The sequence below is a fragment of the Urtica dioica genome, chromosome 12 (genome assembly GCF_054948205.1).
Source record: "Urtica dioica subsp. dioica isolate 48M chromosome 12, U.dioica_male_clone48M_v1_H2, whole genome shotgun sequence".
NCBI classification, from domain to species: domain Eukaryota; kingdom Viridiplantae; phylum Streptophyta; class Magnoliopsida; order Rosales; family Urticaceae; genus Urtica; species Urtica dioica.
The window spans coordinates 8,880,594-8,902,829 of record NC_142767.1 but is presented as its reverse complement, the minus strand read 5'-3'; the positions used below and the strand labels follow the sequence as shown (position 1 = coordinate 8,902,829).

The 22,236-nt window shown below is 38.3% G+C and overlaps 3 protein-coding genes across 4 annotated transcripts; all 3 read left to right on the top strand.

Annotated features, from left to right (window-relative positions):
* The first annotated feature begins 1,564 nt into the window (after positions 1-1,564).
* Positions 1,565-4,427, top strand: LOC149378952 (cysteine synthase-like). 2 transcript variants are annotated; one of them, XM_089604194.1, is made up of 10 exons: positions 1,565-1,776; positions 2,317-2,625; positions 2,716-2,883; positions 2,956-3,219; positions 3,296-3,433; positions 3,514-3,565; positions 3,648-3,709; positions 3,797-3,856; positions 3,957-4,037; positions 4,176-4,427. In XM_089604194.1, the coding sequence occupies exons 2-10, from the start codon at positions 2,416-2,418 to the stop codon at positions 4,266-4,268; spliced, it is 1,128 nt and encodes a 375-aa protein (XP_089460320.1). In that variant the 5' UTR covers positions 1,565-1,776; positions 2,317-2,415; the 3' UTR covers positions 4,269-4,427. The 2 variants fall into 2 exon arrangements, with proteins under 2 accessions (XP_089460320.1, XP_089460318.1); XM_089604192.1 differs by having other exon boundaries at positions 3,630-3,709.
* Positions 4,428-5,222: 795 nt separating this feature from the next.
* On the top strand, positions 5,223-6,503 carry LOC149378951 (NAD(P)-binding Rossmann-fold superfamily protein). The gene is made up of 3 exons (XM_089603738.1): positions 5,223-5,293; positions 5,401-5,659; positions 5,764-6,503. The coding sequence occupies exons 1-3, from the start codon at positions 5,226-5,228 to the stop codon at positions 6,355-6,357; spliced, it is 921 nt and encodes a 306-aa protein (XP_089459864.1). The 5' UTR covers positions 5,223-5,225; the 3' UTR covers positions 6,358-6,503.
* A 9,051-nt stretch (positions 6,504-15,554) lies between these two features.
* LOC149378950 (cytochrome P450 704C1-like) lies at positions 15,555-21,679 on the top strand. Its single transcript, XM_089604550.1, has 5 exons — positions 15,555-16,135; positions 16,700-16,990; positions 20,171-20,518; positions 20,627-20,827; positions 20,928-21,679. Exons 1-5 carry the CDS (start codon positions 15,608-15,610, stop codon positions 21,111-21,113), a joined length of 1,554 nt encoding a protein of 517 aa, XP_089460676.1. The 5' UTR covers positions 15,555-15,607; the 3' UTR covers positions 21,114-21,679.
* Positions 21,680-22,236: the final 557 nt, after the last annotated feature.

Genomic DNA, 22,236 nt, shown 5'->3' with positions numbered 1-22,236 from the left:
TCTCTTGGTATTCTTCGAAACTCGTGTTACCGAACCTTTAATTTACTAGTCCTCGTGGGATCGAATCATTCTTACGAATTATTATTATTGCGACCACGTACGCTTGCGTGCGCAAAAATATCGCAACACACGGTATATTTTGTAAATGCATCAGCGACATTCATGCAGTGCAATAAAGACGCCCACAAGGCGCAACAAAGTCGCTCACCTCGACGAGATGCAACGCGACATGCTTGCTAAAAAACGAAGACTCAAAAGAGCAAAATTCCCTCAAACAACGAAGGAGATTTTGAAATTCCGTTGCCCGGAGTCCTCCAAGCAATGAACTTGGGGGGCTAATGTTGTTGGTCAAAGCCACTAAGAGGCCCGATCCGGGTCAACGAAGGCTAAAAAGTCCACTCGAGACGAGCCCATGAAGAAAGGCGACGACAAACGAAGAAATATGTCAAAAACAACCATGGCGCGCAACGCCGCGCCACGGGCAGGCGCGCCGCGCTATACTCTTGGCGCGCCGCATCAGTGTGTACGCAAGGCTCGCGTGCTTGTATCCTCATGCGTGCGTGCTCGACCTTCCATGTGCGCCTTGCTTTCGCCCAATCCTATTTTTGGGGCTCTTTTCAGCCTCATAAGTACTATAAATACCACTCTCCTTAGAGGAAAAAAAGGTACACAATTCTCACTCTCAAAATAACTCGATTCCAGAGTTCCGAAACGCTGCCGATGACCCTCCGCACACACTTTCACTCCGATAGAGCCTGATTCTCTCAAATATTCTCAAAGGATAACGGCATCCCACCTCACACACATAGCAATCAGACTAATTTTGAGTGTTGGAGCGCGTCAGTGGCACCGCCTCTGCGCCCCTCTAAGATTATTTTCTTCTTCTTTTTACTCTCAGGTCTCTTCGGCGAACTAATAACATTTTTGAATTAGGAGATGGAACTCATGACTTTCGAGTTTCTACAACTCGGCTCGGGTGCGACAATACTTGGTCCGATCTTGGGTCAAACCACCCGAAGTTTTCCACGTTATCCGATTTTCGTCAACAACAAATAATATGAAAAAAGAAAAAAATAAGAAAATTGAGAAAAAATAGGAATATGGTAATATTAAAATTTCGAGAATACAATGAAATTAAGAAAATAAGAAAAATGAAGATTTGTGTGCAGCATTTATGCCCAATTTTTTATGTTAACCTTTCTAAAAAATATTATGTCCAGTTTTCGTGACCGATTTATTAAGGGTATTATAGTTTTTTCACAACTCATTTACTAATAGATTCGTAAAAATTTGCATAATAGTTGATTTTGGTAAAATGGTGTTGAAATGGTAATATTTATGTTAATATCCCGATAAAAAAAAATAAAAAAATAAACATGTTCATCATTCTCAGAGGAAATTAAAAAAATTACAGGTAACACTTCAAGAATAACTGTTACATCAAATCATTTTAAAATTAGTTGTTTTTCAAATGGTAAAAACAGTTATTACAACTTTAAAAAAAGTTATTTTCGTAACAAAAGTTCTTAACTTGCTATTTTCGCGATAAACTACAAAAAGTTGCCACCAGAAGCAATTTCCACTTGTTTTTATCTTCTCCTCGATGGCTAGGTAACTCAAAAAGTCTCAAACCTCCCAATACCGCCCAACATGTCATCCTTATATCCATTACATTCCGTCGCAATACTGAACCACAGAGAAAAATAATTAGAACGCGCTTGAGAGACACAGAGAGCTCGAGCAGATCACGGATTCAACCACCAGAGTTCCTTTAAAGTAGGCCCTAACTTTTCTTCTCCTATATATATTGCCTGTGTTCGTTTTCTTCGTAGGATTGATAATGTCTCTATGTCAGGCCAAAACGATCTGAGAATTAATTTACATGTTCTAGTCATAGAATTCAAATGAAAGTGAAGTTATTATATACTTGAGTTCTCTATCGCAAGCTGATTCAATTCCTAAATTTATCTGTTTTGATTCATTTCTTCGACTGACGAGAAAAAAACGCTTGAAAATCAATGAAAGATATGAACCTGGAAAAAAATCATCAACTTTGCTTTTATGTGCTGGAAAAGATTTTCATTACTTCCTTCCTAATTGCCTCTCTTTCTTTGTTTGCCCCAACTCCTTCTCGATTCCACACAATCAATGGTTGATTCCTCACAATGGAATTTGGAGTCAAACAGTCCCGAGTGAGTGGTACTGTATCGATTCAACTCACAAAACACACTACACAATAATGAAGTTACGAATGCGACAAAATGACTATTGTTATTATTATTTCAAAAACCATTTAATTAATAGGGTGGTGTCCAGGTGGCAGAGGTTGATTAGTTGGTGGTGAAAGAGGAATGGAATAAGATATCACTACAAATTTCAAATCAAGTGCAGAGAGAGGAGAGAAGAGAGAAGAGAATGGGTTGGGCTTCAGTTGTGATAAGTCCTCTGTCGTCGTCATCGCTGGGAAGCTCCAAATCGGAGCTACTATGTGCATCGGCGCCGAGTCTGAGTGCGAGGCGAACAAGGCACGCCAACGCCAAGCCGTTGAAGCTCTTCTCGCCTCGCCCGATCACCTGCAAAGCCGTCGCCGTCGAGGCTCTCAACATCGCCCAAGATGTAACCGAGGTCTTTCTCTTTTCTCACTTCTCTCTTCTCTCTTCTCGTGGCAAGAAATCCAGAGATTAAGTGTTAACGGTTGCTTGTGGGTTGTTCCAGCTGATTGGGAAAACTCCGATGGTGTACCTGAACAAGCTAGTCACAGGCTGCGTTGCAAACGTGGCAGCCAAGCTGGAGATTATGGAACCCTGTTGCAGTGTCAAGGACAGGATAGGCTACAGCATGATCTGCGACGCTGAGCAAAAAGGGCTCATAACCCCTGGAAAGGTAACATTGCTGTCTGCTGACCTAGTTAAGTAAGTTAAGGCTGATCTGTTTTTCTTTTTTTGTGTGTTGTAGAGCGTTTTGGTGGAGCCCACGAGTGGGAACACGGGCATCGGTCTCGCTTTCATCGCCGCCTCGAGAGGATATAAGCTCATTCTGACGATGCCCGCCTCGATGAGCATGGAGAGAAGAGTCATTCTCAAGGCCTTCGGAGCCGAGCTCATTCTGACCGACCCCGCCAAGGGCATGAAAGGCTCTGTTCAGAAGGCCGAGGACATAGTCAACAGCACGCCAAATGCCTATATGCTTCAACAGTTTGACAATCCAGCCAATCCCAAGGTTTGCAATGCTGTACATAGCAACGCTTATTCTCCGATTTCAATTTCGATCTATATCCGATTTCCGGTGTGTGCAGATTCACTACGAGACGACTGGTCCAGAGATATGGGAAGACACGAAAGGGAAGGTGGATATCTTCATCGGTGGAATTGGAACCGGAGGAACCATTTCCGGGGTTGGTCGGTTCCTCAAGGAGAAGAATCCAAAGATAAAGGTAACTTTGGCGTTGTTTTTTTTTTTTTTTTCTTTTTCTTTTTCAAATCAGAGGAAAGAGGGTCATGAATGTTGTTGCAGGTGATCGGAATAGAGCCGACGGAAAGCAACATACTGTCAGGGGGGAAGCCCGGTATGTCTTCAAACTCGCTCATTTCATCACTACCATTGTTATGATTTTTCACTATAATCTGCAGGTCCTCACAAAATTCAAGGCCTTGGAGCTGGTTTTATACCTGGGAATTTAGACCAAACTGTTATTGACGAAGTTGTAGAGGTCTCCAATTATTTTATCTTATGTCTCGTAATTATTATTATTATTTTTCTGCTATGTGGCGGCGCTGACACACTCGAATGTTGGCAGATATCCAGTGATCTAGCTGTAGAAACAGCAAAACAATTGGCACTACAAGAAGGCTTGTTGGTTTGTACTTGATATCATAATTCCTCATTTTTTTTTCTTTCTATTCTTCTTTGGAAAAGAAAACTAATTAAAAATGGTCAATCTTGAATCATGAAACAAGGTTGGGATATCTTCTGGAGCGGCCGCTGCAGCTGCAATCGAAGTTGGAAAGAGACCCGAGAACGCTGGGAAGCTCATTGCGGTAAGTGGTGGTGCCTTTTCCAAATATAACAACCGAAAGATGTTAGCTCATCAATCTAAAAGCGGACCTTTAAATAATATATATATTTATCACTTTTTTTTTCCCGTACTAAATGACATGGCTGTTGGTTTCTTTCAGGTGGTGTTCCCGAGCTACGGGGAGCGATACCTCTCCTCCATTCTCTTCCAGTCGATCCGAGAAGAATGCGAGAACATGCAACCAGAGCCCTGATTGATTAATACTTGGAAAACTCTCTCCTTTTGAATATTTCCTTCTTCCTTTGGTGTATTGTACCCAATAATGAGTTGACTGACGATAATCCTTTTGACCCTTTTATTATTATTATCATCATCAATAAAACTGGACCACTTTGACTTGGTTGGATATGAATTTGGCTCGTTGTTATTTGAGTTTGCGTGAATTGAACATAACATTTCACATGTGCCAAACCAAAGCCGGTATTTCTTTCCTTTTTTACATTTACAAGTTGACGAGTTAGCAATTGGGAGCGGGTGTATGTATGTATGCACGTATGTATGACTAGATTGTACAACAATGTTGATTTGTATATTATATGTTGTTGCTATTAAGCTCGTGCTTCATTGTGTGTATAAATAATGAGTATTGCTCCTGTGGCTTTTTAAGCATGAGAGAAAAGCACTTCCAATGTCCAACTTTTCAGTAGTTAGTGCTATTTGCTCAGACAGGTTCCTTTTTATTTTTGAAGCTTTTGATCATACAGCAACAAGATTCACATGTACGTAAAAATTATTTGTACATAATCAAGGTTTAGGAGTTAGGGGTAGGATGATAAATGAGAAGTGGGCAAGGTTGTTAGATGAAGCATCGTTATTAATTAATTTAATACACACACACACACACACACACAACCAATATGTTAGCTCGCAAAGCATATGTGAACTCACCAAAGTATAAATAATTGTATGTGTAATTGAAGGGCAAGTTAAGATGGGAGCTAATATTAATAATCAACATAGATAATAATAAAATACTATATTCGGCATATGTTTGGTAACGATATTAAGTAATATTGATAATGGCATGGGCATGGCGCTTAAAATAAAGAAAAGGCCCTGCCTAGGCTAGTAGAGTGAGGCATCTATGAACGTTGATGTTGTGATTATATAAACAGAGAGTGGAATCAGCCATCATTCATCTCACAAACACATGAATATCATGGACCAGTGCTGTAACTCCAAGTCTAGCAGCAATATGGATCTCGCCACCACCACCAGGTATGTAATGCGTATATATATATATATATATATATATATATATATAGAGAGAGAGAGAGAGAGAGAGAGAGAGAGAGAGAGATGTAAATAATGAAGATGAATGACAGATGGTGGACAGAGGAGACGGTGGCGATAGTGACAGGAGGGAACAAGGGGATTGGGTACGAGATTGTGAAGAAGCTTTGCGAGCTAGGACTCACCGTGATCCTCACCGCCAGAGACTCCCAAAGAGGCTCTCAAGCTCTTCACTCCCTCCAACAACACCGACGCCGTCTCCACTTCTTCTGCTTGGATGTTGCTGACCCTTCCTCCATCAAAGCCTTCGTGTCCTGGTTCTCTCGCAACTTCTCCGCTTTGGACATCCTTGTCAGTTGCTGCTTCTTTCTTTTTTTGTTACTCGAGACCAGGTACAACAAAACAAGTTTAATTACTTGTTTAGATGACTTTGTTTGTGTGTGTGTGTGGGGCAGGTAAACAACGCGGGGGTATCGTTCAACGAGATAGGAGAGAACTCGGTGGAGAAAGCCGAGACGGTGATGAGAACGAATTACTTGGGGCCGAAGCTTCTGACGGAGTCAGTGCTGGGGATGTTCAGGCGGTGCGGGAACAAGAGCCGGATACTAAACATATCGTCGCGGCTAGGGGCGATGGATAAGGTGGCGAATGGGGAGGTGATTAGAGCACTGGGGAGGGAGGGGGTAGGGGAGGAGGACATCGAGGAGGCGGTGGTGAAGCGCTTCCTGGAGGGCGTCAGGAGCGGGCGGTGGAGGGGGGACGGGTGGCCCCAACAGTGGACGGACTACGCCGTGTCCAAGCTCGCCCTCAATGCCTACACCCGCGTGCTGGGCCTCCGCCACGAGGGGAGAGGCCTCGTCGTGAACTCCTACTGCCCCGGCTTCACTAGGACCGCCATGACAGGTGGCTCCGGCGCCCACTCCCCCCAACACGCCGCCTGCGTCGCCGCCCACATCCTCCTCCTTCCCTCTCCCCGTCTCCCCACGGCTCATTTCTTTCTCTGCTCCTCTTCCCCTTCCACTCCCTTCTTCCACAAATCTAAATTGTAGTAATCATGAATATTTGTTAATAAAGAGTGTTTATTAATGAGTGGCTGATTGCATATTTGTAATTCTTGTAGCAAGGGGTATAAGATCCAATATTAAATTTGCCAAAATCAAAGCTATGTTGGATGAGAACTTGACGCTCGAAGTATGCTGGAAAAATTGTGAATGAAATATGAAAGTGTTGTGGTTGGTAAAATATTTATAAAAATCTCAAATGGAAGTGTGTACTTTGTAATGTTTATATATGCAATTTTTTTCATCAGCCATTGAGCTCTCAAGGGTGACCGAATTTTGTAGAGGGCATGTAGTGCAGGCAAGACCAAGTCTACCACAAACACGTGCATTCGCCGCCGCCTCCGTCTGGTGGGGTGGGCAAGGCTGGGCTAGGTTGGGCTTGGGCCTTCCAGTATCCCATTATTTAACGTTTTTCCTTCCAGATTTTATTTAATTTAGTTTAAACTAAAATCTTGCCATCAAAGTACACTGTTAAAGGCTTGTAACAAAACATGAAAATGGGCTACGGTTTTATGTTTGTAACCATGCATTTGAAGCCTTCATGACTAGAATAGTTTGGATGTCCATAACTATTGCAAATAATTCACACACGCAAGTGCAAATGTCGCCCAGGTAATATAGATTTGTAAGTAAAGATGTTGAACCCACGAAGACTAGCAAAAATTAACGATTTAAATGAACTTGAATGCGAATTGATTTCAAAGTATTGATGAGCAATTACTATGAATAAACTAAAAATTAAACAAAGACAAGAAACAATAAATCAAACGAGTTTAATTAATAAGAAAAAAATAGGGCAACGATTTTACCACGAACCGACTACGTTGCCTATCCGTATTTTGTCTATTGTTGCCTCGTTTATCTGTTACCAATCTCATTCTTTCTGACATATTCACTATCCTCTCTCTAGTGCTCTAGCAACTCTATGAAATTAATGGATATTATTATCTCAGCTTCTAATCCTATTAAAATAATTACACGCATAAAGAACAAGATTTCAAACGATTGCACTATCGCCTAGAATTTTCTACAAACCTAGGTCGATAATGAAGATTATAGCAGAAACATGATAATTTACGCTCTCTTGATCCTAAACAATAATTCAAAGGTAGTTAATCAATAAACTAACATTATACACGTCAAATAATCAAGCAAACATATTCGAGAACTACCAATAGACAAATATTAGAGAATCATCAACGCGTTAACATCGACTTGGGTTACATCGCAGTCCCTTAAAATTTAGCGTCTAAACAAATTCATACACAAAATTAAGCAGAAAATAATAATTGAAAGCAATAAAATCAACATTGAAAAGAAAAATGAATTCATATTGAATAAAAGCAAGGATCAATAATAAACTAAGAAAAAAAATAAAATAAAAGAGAAAAGAAAGAAGAACGAGAGAAGTCGAGATCGAGAGACTAGTCGGGTTGTCAATTCCATCGAAGAATACTTTTTCTCTTCTAAAAAAACTCTCAAAAACAATAAAACACTAACGAAAAAACTAAAAGAAAGGGAAATGTGTATTTTTGGGCTAAAAGATTCCTTTTTACATGTCTAGGGATACTTTTGGGAGCAATATGAGTGTTTCGGATCCAAAGGCCCAGAAAGTAAAAAATTGGGTAATAAAACGGTCTGACGGGGTCATGGCGTGCCGCACAAATGGCTGGGCGCGATGCGTTAAACCAAAATATGGCAGAGACTTCGGCTTTTGCGGCGCGCAGACAGCGTGCGAAACGCAGAAAATGACTTTGGAGATGTTTTTGAGCTATGTGCGGCGAGCGGAGTCGGGGGCACGGCGTGTGGACCCCAAAATTTTTCCTCACCAAATGATCTCGTTTTGACTTATTTTGACCCTTGAATACTTCAAATCAGCTTCCATGACATTATATAGTTCTTGATTTATCACATTTTATTACGTAAAATTCACTTTAAAAACCCGAAAAACCATCGAATGCACTTGAGAGCGCGCTAGATTCTGGCCCGGGGACGAGAGATTCGTACATATACATACAGTCATCAATAATCATGCATTCACCATGTACCTATGGGGACGTTTTTGTAATTGAACATTAATAAATAATGGGTGTAACTAGGGGTTTTCTGGCCTATCTGATACCTTGAACTCTCATTCTGACACACCAATGTCAATAAGTTTCTAAGCTCCCTCTGTACCTTTGAGATTGTTTATTTTTGTTTGTTTGTATGTTTGTTTGTTTTGTTTTGTGTTTTGTGTTTTTTTTGTGTGCTGGAGAAGTACTTTTGGTGTTAAGTTCTTATCAAAGTTGTTCTATCCCGTGAGGCTTGTCATTCATTAACTACAACATCCGTACGTGTGAGAGCGATATAAGCTTTAAGGATTCGTCGAACGTGTTAAGAATGTTACCCACATAAGGTATTATAGTAAGTATCCTTAAGAGTATTATTGTGATTGTCTTAAGATTACCATTAAATGAAATATAAAGACATAATCAATGATAGAAAATATTAGTTACAAACCTTTATAAGTGACAATATTCGTTATCCATAGCCATCTTCATTAGCTGATATTATATCTCTACATCCCATGTGAAGAATATAAGTCTCGTGTAGAGCGCTTAAACTGGTCAATGATTAGTCTATGCATGGGTAGCTAGAAAGCAAATCACATATGCAACTCGCTGTAGAATGGTTCAGACAAGTGAGAGCATTCTGTATGGGGTACCATACATGACCTGGAAAAGTTGCATTTAAGTGACTGTTACGATGAGATGTGTTGCCACAAGTACAAAAAAGACCTTTGGGTGCGACTTTTTTCGCACCCAAAAGTCAATTTTCGCACCCAAAGATATCTTTAGGTGGGACTTTTGCGTACCCGAAAGTCCGCACCTAAAAGTCTTGGGTGCGAAAAGTCGCACCCAAAAGTCTTGACTTTCGGGTGCGACATTTAGGTGCGACTTTTCGCACCTAAAAAGTTATTTGTGGGTTACAAGAAATAGTGCTTAAGATGTCGCTCTATTATAAAGTGACTTTAAATCTTTGAAAAGCGTAATTATTAGCAGTGCTTTAGTTGTCACCTGATTTAAAAGTGACTTCGATTTTTAATTTATTTATAAAAATAAAAAGCAACTAAATACGTTCAGCCTCAAAATGGTAACACACAGACTTGGCCACTACAACATAATAGTATTTATAATTCTCAATACATCAAATGACTTGTAAAATTAATTAACGGCTCGCGCCTAGCTCGAGTCGAGACTCGGGAAATTTCTCGACTCGCTAACTTCTAACGGACTCTATTCGGTCCTCACAACATCCCTCGAGGCTGCTCGCGCCGCTCGCGCGGCACCTCCGCCAATCTTCGGACAGCCTCCTCGCCGTCCTGAGCCATTGGTCCGAGCCTTGTTCAGCCCACCTAAAACCGAGCCTCACCCTCGACAACAACTCATAACAAGGCAACGCTTAACGACCATATTAATGAGTCCGAACAAAGCTAAAACTATAATTTCAACATCACAACTCAAAACTAACAATTCTCAGATTTTGGGTTTTATATTCACAACCAAATCAAACTCAAAATGAATCACACAACTTCACCAAAGGCAAACAATTCACACGGCCAAGAATTCACACGGACAAGCTCAATATTCAAAACCCAGATTCAATGAAAAGTAAACAACCTCAGAATCATGTCACAAAAATCAATAACAACACACGGCCAGCATCCAAAAACATACGGCCAACCCACCTTCATTCACAAACTCATTTCAGCCAAAACCAAACCAAAGAATCAACAAAAAAAAAATCATCATATAATCCCTAACTAGCATAAATCACCAAGCAAAATCAAGATTAACTTCATATTCATCATGAACACATCCAAACCACGCACGGCCAGAACCATTTCACACGGCCAAGACAAATTCAAACTCAAGCTCGCTCAAAATCAAGAACAACCATCTCGATCTCCCATAATCATCATTGAATCATTCCATTACACCAACTAATTCGCTTGAAATTAAAAACCCCCAATTTCCAAACCCTAGAAATCGAACCCTAGAGGTAGAAATTTCTCTTACCTCGGGTGAGATTGGTGGGGTTCACGTCTTCTCCGGCCTTCTCTCCCTCTTTTCCCGGCGATCTCCTCTTAGCCGGTGCCCTCGGCGTGCTCGCGGCGGCACTCACTCCTTCTCCGCCGCACGTGCGAGGTGATGCTCGGTCTCGGTGGCTGTTGTCGGCCGCGCGTCCTCTCCCTTGGTCGCTCTCCTTCTCAGTCTCGCTCTCTCGCTCCTCCTCAATCTCTCTTTCTCTCTCTCGGCCGCTCAGCCCCCTTCTTCTTCTTTTCTTTTCTCTTCTTCTCTTTCCTTTCCCTTATTCTTCTAATGGGGTAGAATTTGGCAGAGTAAGCTAAAAAGAGGGGAACGAAATTTTAGAAGTGAAATAAGAGGGAACAAAATCCTGCTAAATTTTTAGACCAAATGTTTTGGACTTTTGGGTGCGACTTTGTCGCACCCAAAGGTATGATGAGCTTTTGGGTGCGACTTTTCGCACCAAAATTTAAAAAAAAATCAGCGAAATTTTTTGGTTACTTCAGTGACATTTGGGTGCGAAAAGTCGCACCCGAAAGTAATTTTTGGTGCGACTTTTAGGTGCTAAAAGTCCCACTCAAAAGTCATCCGCACCGAAAAACTGTATTTGTAGTAGTGTGCAATCACAAATGATGATTATAGTATACATCAACCTAAATCCCGAGGTACTCTTGGAAATCAGGATTATATACTCGGCTCTTTGATTCATTTATTCACAACTATAAAAGATGCTTATATACTTATGTTTTGGTAGACCGTTGTATAATAAGCAATGGAAGAGAAACATCAAAAGTGAAATCCAACTCTTAATAAAGAGCTTCAATGTTCTCTCACCTGATAGCTGAATCCATAATCGATTGATTGTTATGAGCAACAAAAGAATCTTTCGCTAGGGAATTAGTGGAACTCATGGTTCATAAATGACTGTAGGGTAGAACAATGTATTTGACCCTTTGTATCATGAGCTGAACCTGAAGCGTAGAGACTTATGTGTTGGTTATATCAATGGAACTCTTATCTTCAAGGATCAAGTAAATATAATTCTGATTACATTGAGAGGTTTAGTCTTGGAATTTTTGTGAAATACCATAAAGACTTGATGGAATGAAAGTAAAAGGGGTAGCAGTGTCTATGCTCTTGCTCAAGTTCATCCAGCTTTGAGTTATTAGTTTCATAGTTCCTGAGTTGACTCTAGTAAAATGAGTTAGAATATTCTTGTAGTAAATATGTGAATTTGACTACACACTCACTACTGCAACTTGGTTGTATTATCTTTCGCATTCACAATAAAGTACTTTACAAACAAGTTATTAATTATTAAGTAACTTCGGAATATTACTAAGATTAAATGAGCTTGTAAATAAAAATTAAAATCAGCTCACAAGGTCCAAATGAGCTTGTGGTAGGCATGTACAATAGAGTACATGTGTATAAGATTTGCTTAAACAAAGCTCGATAGATTTGAGTTTTTCTCAAATAGAAAATAAATGTTTTAAATTAAATATGGTCCGATTTAGTTAATATTTGAAATGATATTTTCTTGTGAGAGTATCGTGTAGATATTCTCTAGTAATTTATTTATAGAATAGTGTATTTTATTATGAGAAATAAATAATATATTAATTATATTATTCAATGAAAATATTTAGGAGATATTCTATATTATTCTGGTACCTAAATAATATACTACAATATCATAAATAAATAAAAATAAGATATGATCTTAATTTTTTATTATTAAAATATATTGGTGATATTTAATTTGCTCTATTCATAAAATAAATATCTCATATCAAATAGAATAAAATCAAATCAAATCAAATAAGGAAAATGCATATTTTATTTGGTACACTTGAAAGCTATAAATAAGGGGCTTAGGGTTGAGGAAATTACGTCCAGTGTAGTGTAATTTCTCACTTGAAATTCGCGCCTCCCTCTCCCTTGTTTGGTCGAATTTTCTCTCTCCCAGATTGAGGAAATTTCTCCCATACCACTTCCCAGTAAAAGAAAAAAATATTTCGACAACTCGTTGGAATAATTAAGTGAGCAAAGAGTTGGCCTACGCCTTGGTTCTATCTCATTCAAAGAAAGGGCTTGGATAAGTGTTGATCCATCCGGAAGAAGGCGAAGAACATGAAGACTATCGACCGGGGTGAAAACTCAAATAGCAGGATATTATGTAAGTCTTCTGATCTCGTTATTTGTTTATGTCTTATAATTGTTTTGTTAGCCGCACCATCATCTCGATTAGAGCTAAACAACTATTAGAACTTACATTGCTTTTTCGAATTAAAATTATTTTGAATTCATCATTCCGCATTAAACATGAAAATGGTTTTTTTGGTCATTTTTTTCGTTCCGAGCTTCATGAACTCGTATCTAAAGTTTTTAATTTTTTTTTAATATAGGAAAAATGGTATGAAATAGCCAATTCAAACTATGACTTTTGTAAAATAGCCATAGTTTCATTAGGTATAGCAAAATAGCCAATTGAGAGTACGACGACTTTTAATCCTGCCTCGATTAATTTTAATCCAGCCTTCATAAAGCTTACATTATGTCTTTATAGTTCGTTGGGATTAAATTTAATCCAGCCTAGATTAATCTTACTTTGGCTAGTTTGCTTATAATTGACAAACTATGGCTATTTTGCAAAAGCTTAAGTTCTATTTGGCTATATAGCCGCTTGACCCTTGAATAAAAAGTAAAGAAACTACCAACAGAACGGTCCTCAACATCTCCAAATTTCCTTTCCTTCATATTTCCGATTTAAGGTTTCCTGATTGTTCATTTTTTCTTTTATTTTTTATATTGTGTAAAAAAAAGTTATCACCAACTAAGTTTTTTAAAGAATGATTTGTTGCAACTAGTCAATCCTCTAGCTTGTTTTAAGATTCTAGCTATATTTTCATTTATCAAGAAAATAGCCCACCATGTCAAAGTAAATTAAATTAACTTGTTAAAAAAAGGGTGGACTATTTGGCTATTGGCTTAATTGCCCATTTTTTAAATCCAATATCAAATAGATGAATAAACAAGAAAATAGCCCACCATGTCAAAGTAAATAGTCGAAAGTAACTGTTTTTCGTAACTTTTTTCAATATTAACTGTTGAACTTTTAATTTTCATAAATAACCATTTTCAGTAACAGTTAACCATATTTCAATAATAGTTAACCAAATTTCAATAGTTTTTTACCAGATTGAAATAACAGTTAATCAGATTTCAATAGTTGTTGTCCATATTTCAATAACTGTTGACATGATTTCAATAACTTTTAAGCAGGTTTCAATAACAATTAACCAAATTTTAATAATAGTTAACCAGATTTCAATGATTGTTGACCAGATTTCAATTATTGATGATCAGGTTTCAATAATTGTTGACTAAATTTATGAATCATGAGAGTATTTTGTCCAAAAAAAGAAAAACGGTTACTACTGAAATGTTTTGAAAATATGAGTAAAATATGAAAATTTACGCATGTTTAGGTTAGTTATAAAAATTTTCCATTATTCTTCTTCTCCTTCCACATTCATATTTAGCCTCTTCTTCTCCATTTCTTTCCTTTTCTTGGTTCGCAGACAAACTCATTTCCCCCACTACTTATTTGAAGCAACAAAAAATGGAAAAAAAAACATTACCTCGCCAAAAACTAGGACGAAGGTCATGAACAATAAAACAACAACAAATTGATTCCACTCGTTCAATCTAGCATCAATCATATGTGCCATTGAATACCATTAGCTTCAAATTTTGAGCAAACAAACACATAACAACCAAATTAGTGGTTTAATATTATACCAAATATGTGATAGCTAGCTTGATCTAATGGTAATTATCTCACACATACCTCGACGGAGAGGTCTTAAGTTCGTATCTTTTGGACTGCAAAAATGTATGTCCACTTAGGATTTATTCTAAATTATGTAATCTTGACTGATAGTATCACATGCACTTTGCACTTTTAATATATCATGTAATCTTGACCAATAGTGTCACTTCTAAAAAAAATGATACCAAATATGATATCTACACAAATGAATGTTTTAACATTAGGTAAACAATAGAATCCAACCTAAACGAGAACAAGAAAAAACTAAAAGACACAAGGACGTACCTACTCCGGCCGCCAAGCTGCTATTCCCGCCGTCGACCTGCGGATGGAACCTTTTTGTCGTTGAAGACCCGCCTTCGACAACCCTTTCTCCGAAGAACGGGTACCCTGCGATAGAACAACGACCATCGACCCTTGCACAGTGTCCAACCTGACATTCCGAGATGACGGAGGGATGAAGTTCCGCCGAGATGAAGACTTCATGTGTTGTTGGCCCGAGCAGAGCGCGCCAACGACCTCGATTCTTCAAGTCTCCAATCTATGCGCCCTAAGACCTCCGTCGCTCCAAGAAATCATCAGACTAAACCAAAATCCCCTTCTCCGTTAGGCGAAGAAAGCGGTTCGGGTCGTGCTCTTTTTGGGTTCTGTCTCGAGCTCTGAGGGAGAGAAAGAGAGAGAGAGAGAGAGAATAGAAGAGAACATAATATGGTCTAAGGAAAAAAAAGGGAGAGAGAGAAGATAGGAGGAAAAAAAAAGAAAAAAAAGAGGAGGGTACAAACCTACATACAAATTTTTCTCTCCAACTTATGTTAATAGAATTGTCCAAATTATAGTTTTTGTTGATTATGAGAAATGAGTTTGTAAATGCTAATAGATCTGTCCATTTTTCTTAATTAAATTATCTATTTGGTTAATCAAATAAAACTTAGGCTAATGTAGAATGGTAGGCGCGGTTATGCTGCTATTAATCAATTTTCATGACAACTCTTATCATTAATGTAGAATATCCAGATAGCTGTGACAAACTCACCGTTTGTCTATTCTCTCGTTTAGTTGTCCGTTTTTGTATCACTCAAAACAGACAATATATCCTTATCTTCAACGTTAGGACTTGGTTAACTCACACCTCTCTCTCACACACGCGCGTGCACGCACACGCATACACAACAGTCACAATCAAGTTATTATCGCACACCGTTGGTTGATATATACCACACACACACACACACACACACACACACATATATATATATATATATATATATATATATGTATATATATATCCTCCATATCTCTAATCAAGTCAAAGCAAAATTATACAGATAATAGCATGGAACCACTATACCAAATCATCACCCTAACGCTCTCAATACCACTAATCTCTCTAACCCTAATATTATCAACAATAGCCGTAAGAATATTGGCATTCAAATCAACAAAAAACCCTGAATACCCGCCGGCGAGAGGGACAATCCTCCACCTGGCCCACCACTACGGGCACATCCACGACTATTTCTTTTCCATCGCCGCCGAGAGCCCGACGTTCCGGATCCTTCTTCCGGCGGTGCAGAGCTACGTGTACACAGCGGAGCCGGAGAACGTCGAGCATGTTCTCAAGCGGAGCTTCGCAAAGTACTCGAAAGGCCCGCGGACTAGGGAGATCATGGCCGACTTGCTCGGGGACGGGATTTTGGCCGCGGACGCTGACACGTGGCTGCACCAGAGGAAGCTCGCCAGCGTGGAGTTCTCGGCTAGGGTCTTGAGGGATTTCAGCTGCTTGACTTTCCGCAGGAATGCAGCGAAGTTGGTTCGGGTTATCTCCAGGTTCTCGGAAACCGGCAGGGTTTTCGATCTGCAAGTGAGTGAAAATGGAAAATTAAAGATGTTACACAGTGAGGGAAATTAGTATATTTATTTTTATTCACAATCATTCTATAAATTTTAAGAATTATTAGTATTATTATATATATATAAAGATTTATTATTATAATTATTATTATTATAATATATATATATATATATATATACAGCATAAAGTTTATATGAATTTTCATAGTGACTATGGCACTTAAAACATTTCAATTGCTATAAAACAGCCTTTTTAGCATACGTGGTGTTGTTAAGTTATTGTTAATTTATTACTTTTATCTTTTTGTCCAAAAACTTTACATATATATTTTATTTTTATGAAATGAGAATGGAAACCGTTCGGAACATTTAATTATATATAATTATCACTGCAGATTTATTTTGTATGCTTTTGTTCAAAATTTTGAAATTTGTATTCTATATTTATTTGTGTTTATGTATTAAAAAACTATATATATGAAATGTCAGGGTTAACGTACTCAGAAAATAATAAATACTCCTATTTTTTCCTAATAAACTGCCCAAGTTTACTTTTTAAGTATATATGACGCAGGAGTTATTTATGAGGCTGACGTTGGATACGATATCGAAAGTAGGGATGGGAGTGGAGTTGAATTGCTTGGAAGGGTCATGCGAAAGAACCACTCATTTCATGAAGGCATTTGATACTGCAAATGCTTGCGTGTTTTGGCGTTTTGTGGACCCACTTTGGAAATTCAAGAGGTTTCTTCGCATTGGCTCAGAACTCACCTTAAGAAACCAAGTCAAAATTGTTGACCACTTTGTGTACGAGGTTATAAGGAAGAGACGGAAGGTGCTAGCTCTTGAAAGAGAAAATAATGCCGTGAGTATATAACTATATATACATTTATATATATGCTCAAATCTCACATCAAGCTAATACCCTCATTTCGTTTATAATAACATATTTGATTCAGACTTTTGGGCGAAAAATAATAAAGAAGTTACCTCATGTTTAAAAAAATAAAAAAACTTAAATTCGTTATATGTTTTTATTTCATACAGTATTTTCCTTGTTTATCGTTTTATTGGAATTTTTTTTACTATTTACAATTTTTATCTATGCTTACTGTTTCATTAAGAATAAGGGTAAAATTATCTGAATTTTAAAAAAAAAAAAATTAATGTTGTTATGAAAGGTTTAAAAATACAAGATACACTTGGATTACCATTCCAAATGAGTCATTTGTGTAACGCTCCCACAACCAATATATGTGCCCTATATGTCCTTTGGGAAGCCATTTTTTTTTTTATAAGGAGAAAGAAGCATCATTCTAACTCAAACTCCTCCTGAAAAAGTGCGGCGAGTGAGAAAAGAGTGTCCCCTTAAACCGAGTATTAATCACGGTAGCAAATTTAACATTATCCCGAACAAGGGTCAGATTTTTCTGAGCTCCCAAAAACCTGAAACGCGATCTTTCACTGCCCATTGACTCAAGGCATGAGCAAAGACATTTATGGTCTTATTCAACCACAAAAATGAAAGAGATTCCAAGAAAGACTCTAAATCTAAAATGGAATTTAAAAGAGGAGGCCCGCTCCAGTCTGGGCAAGGGCTTCGATTGGCGAGACCGAGCATGATAGTGTGATTGTCTCCTTTCACAACAATCCTCTTCTGAGTTCTGAATATTTGGCTAATAGAACATCATTGTACACTGCTCTCCACATACACTACTCTGATCCATTTAAAGGACCTATCCAGCGACCTCGACTAGGGGTCATATATACTCTTGTTCATTCGGTCTCACTCCTCTTTCAGAATCGCACATGCTTAGATCAAAAAGTCATTCCAGCTTTAGTGGTTTTTGTTCCAATTTTCATTCCTCTCAAATGTACTACCACTCACGGATTCAAAACCCAACGTCGAACAACCACACCGTCCCCTTTACTTTGGAGAACAAGAATCATCAAACATTGTCACAGGTGAAAAGCACATGAGATTCCAACTCCAGCTGAGTCCCACAAGCGTGATAGAGATTATCAGTCAACATACCCCACTGAATAAAATCTCTAGAAGATAAGATATCCCGCCACATAGGCAAATTTCTATCCTAAAACTTGACATCAAAGAAACTCGACTCGGAGCAATATTTCTTGGTGAGTAATTGAACCCAAAGTAGGTTCATCTTACCCGCTATGTTCCACCCAATTTTAGCGATAATAGCCGAGTTAGTGTCTTCGAACTTCCGAACCCCAAGTCTCCACATTCTTTGGGTTGGCATATATGATCCCCTTTACAATTGAAAAATAACCCCCTTGCCCATTTTTTCGACTGCACCAAAATCTCCTAGCCATTTTGTCGAGGGATCGACAAAAGATCTTTGGAAGCTTGAAGGTAGACAAGGAATATGTGGGGATGCCTTGAATAGCTGAATGAATCAACACCGTCTAGCCCCGAAAATAGTCTTTGTCATCCAACCCTCAAAGAAATCATGAACCTTCTTCTTTTACATGCTCAAAGGACTTGGACCAGTTTTTTTCCCACATACAAAGGCTTCCCCAAATAGATAAGGTCCTCACACTCCTTCATATTGAGCCACTCACCTTACAAAGCCTTCAAAGCATCCGAACAATTATTAGAGAAGTTTGTATAGGATTTGGCAAGATTTACCTTTTGCCCATACCATCTTTGATATTATTCCACACATCTTCAAACCGCTCCAATGTTACTTAACTTGGCTCGGAAAAAAGGATTGGTGTCGTCGGTAAATATCAAGTGAGAAATACTTGGAAACCTTCTGCCAATTCGAACCCCATGAAATTGAACCCGATCCTCCTCCCGACCAAGCACCTACTCAAGACTTTATAAGCCAAGATAAAGATATAGGGGATCACCTTTTCGGATCGAGGCCTCGTTTGAGCTTATAATTTGAGCGGGCTTCCACTGAGAATAATGTAACTCGTCGCCATATAAACACATTGCTTAGAGCCCTATCATGTCGGGGGGAAAACCATAGCACTTTAAACTTGCTAGTAAGAAGCCATAATCCCCACTGTACCTAGCATAGCTTAGTTGATAATTTTACACCACCTCCAAAGTGGAGGTTTTGGGTTCAATCTCCACTGGAAGCAAAGTTGTCCTTCAAAAAAAAAAAAGAAGCTGTAATCCATTTGATCATAGGCCTTAATCATGTCTATCTTAATCTCCACAAGAAATTGAATCCATTAACCATCTTCATTTTATGCATGAGTTCACATGCGAGAATGGTATTTTCTGCAATCCATCTTCACGAAACGAAGGTGGATTAATAGAGCGAGAATAACGTGATCACTTTGAAGCTAAAGTTACAAAGGCTTATTGGCAAGAACTTTTCAAAATTATCCGCCCCACCTGTCTTTGGAATAAGAACCATGTGAGCTAGCAAAGCTCAAACCTTTTCTTCGACAAAAAGAAGTCTTGGACACACTGTTCTCGATCTCTCTATCGGAAGGAACCCCTTCAATTTCTTCATTTTCTCGACTACCAGTACAAGGCTCTATAAGCCCCTCAAGGTCAAGGGGGTAGTAATCCGGATTCAAGGCCAAGAAAAGCTCACCGGAATGTTCCTCGAGATAATCCCCAATACTCCTCCTCGAGTCGAGCCAAACTCCATCCTTGGGAAGCCAATTTTTTAGGCTTGCTGAAATTGGAGCAAGTAGTTGAAATCTCAAAACAAATATTAGTAAGAACTACAAACTTACCAAAAAGAAAAAAAAATGCTTTTGTAAATTGGATCATTTGCCTTAAACAAAGTCATTTTCCGATACGCTTAGTTTATAAAATATAAAAAAAAATAAAAATTCATCCGTACTGATTCAAATATATATGCATAACTTACAAATTATAGCCAAAAGTCTGACATAATACATAGCCTAGCAAATTAGGTTTAAACATCTGTCTTTATATACAACGGAACTATATATATATATATATATATACATATCATTTTTCAAGGGTCATTTACTATTGTTGCTTCCTATGATAAACTTTGGTGCATTTTATTTTTCTTTTGTGGTCAAACAGAGAGAGAATGAGAAGGAAGACATACTATCAAGGTTTCTAATTGAGAGTGAAAAAGACGCGGAGAAAATGAATGACAAGTATTTGAGAGACATAGCTCTGAGCTTCATTTTCGCTGGCAAAGACACCACAGCCGGTACTCTCTCATGGTTCTTCTACATGATGTGCCAACACCCTCTTGTCCAGCAAAAAGTAGTTCAAGAAGTCCTAGACATTGTAGGAAATGAAACCAATGCCGATTTCATCGTTGAGGACTTTGTAGAAAACATAAGCGAAGAAGTTCTTGAGAAAATGCATTATCTTCACGCCGCTCTTTCTGAGACCCTCAGGCTATACCCTGCAGTTCCCGTGGTAATTTATCATATGTTACTCATCTTCTTACTACTGAGCAGCTGGTCCCTCTTATTTTTTGGCGGTATTTTTTTTACTGGATTAATTATAATTATACACTATTTATAGGATGGGAGATGTGCTGAGGTGGATAATACTCTTCCAAATGGGTTTAAAATAAGAAAAGGTGATGAAGTGTTCTATCTTTCACACACCATGGGAAGGATGACTTGCATATGGGGAGACGATGCATCCGATTTTCGACCCGAAAGGTGGCTCAAAGATGGAGTTTTTCAACCCGAATCGCCATTCAAATTTGCAGCTTTCCATGTAAGTGTGTGGACCTAGTTAATTTGACAGAGGAAAATAAAGTAGTATATATAGTGAGTATTTTTTTTTTCATAATAGTATTATGTTTTGCATTCTGCAGGCCGGGCCTCGGATTTGTTTGGGAAAGGACTTTGCTTACAGGCAAATGAAAATAGTATCGATTGCGCTTCTTCGTTTTTTCCGCTTTAAATTAGCCCGGGAGGATAAGAGTTTGACATATAAGTCCATGCTCACTCTTCATATTGATCAAGGGCTCTTTATTTATGCACATCCAAGAACTCCCTAGAGGCCGTAATTCAAATTTTTTATATTTTAGTTTGGTTGTTACATGCATGCCTTATTATGAGCCAAACGACTATTTATTAAAATCATCTACCAAAGACCTTGAGTCCCAGTGTAAACCTAATATTTTATTAAGCAATAGAAAACAATATAACTATATCCCATAATAGATATGGCTGTAATGTGCTTCAATATAACAAACGGTAGGTTATGTGGTCCAAAGTATATGTAACATCGACAACTTCAACGACATGTTTGAACGAAGGATATTCGTTATGTAAGTCCTTACTGTGTCGACTTGGTCTTCGTAGATTATTAGTGGCGATCATTAAGACGACGATCGTGGAAAAATGAGCTAAAATAAATACCAAATTTTTTTTTTTTTTTGGTTTATTTGATATTTGTCACAACATAGTTCCCAAAAAATATGTTTCTCGCCATACGAATGTCATACAACGGCCTCAATGTCTATTACGATTATGTGCCTTACAGTCGTTTATTTGTACATAGTCATTTTTCTTCTTTCTTTTCTCTCTTCTATGTCATTTTTTCTTTTTTGAATCGTCTGTAATAACGCCACATTGGCTTTCATCTTCGTTGGACTGATCATGGTGTTAACGGATCAGTTAAAAGTATAAATACTATTAATTCTGTTATTTTTCTTTTAACAAGAAAATGATAAAACCAGTACTTTCTCACAAACTCTCTCTCACTCATACTCTCATATTCTCTATTCATAGACTTCATTCGTATTATGGTATCAGAGCGAGCATTTTCCGCATTTTCAATCGTCTGAACGAGATTTTTTTCCTTTTCGATTTTTCTTGCAAAAACGTCACTTAAAGTTCTGGTAATGAAGGATCACAGATCATCGGAGATTTTCGCAATAGAGCAGTGAATGAATGAGGAAATCTGAAGTCCATACTGCCTTCACCACTCAGACAATCCTGGAGAGAACTATGTCTCATAGAGTCGAACGATGAAGATTGCGTTGGCTATCAAGAGTAAACTCGGTTTCATTGATGGATCCATAGTCCGACCGTCGAGATCGGAGTTCTTAGCCTTTGGATCTTGGAATCGAAGCAACAATATGGTAATTTCATGGCTGTTAAACTTAGTTAGCAATG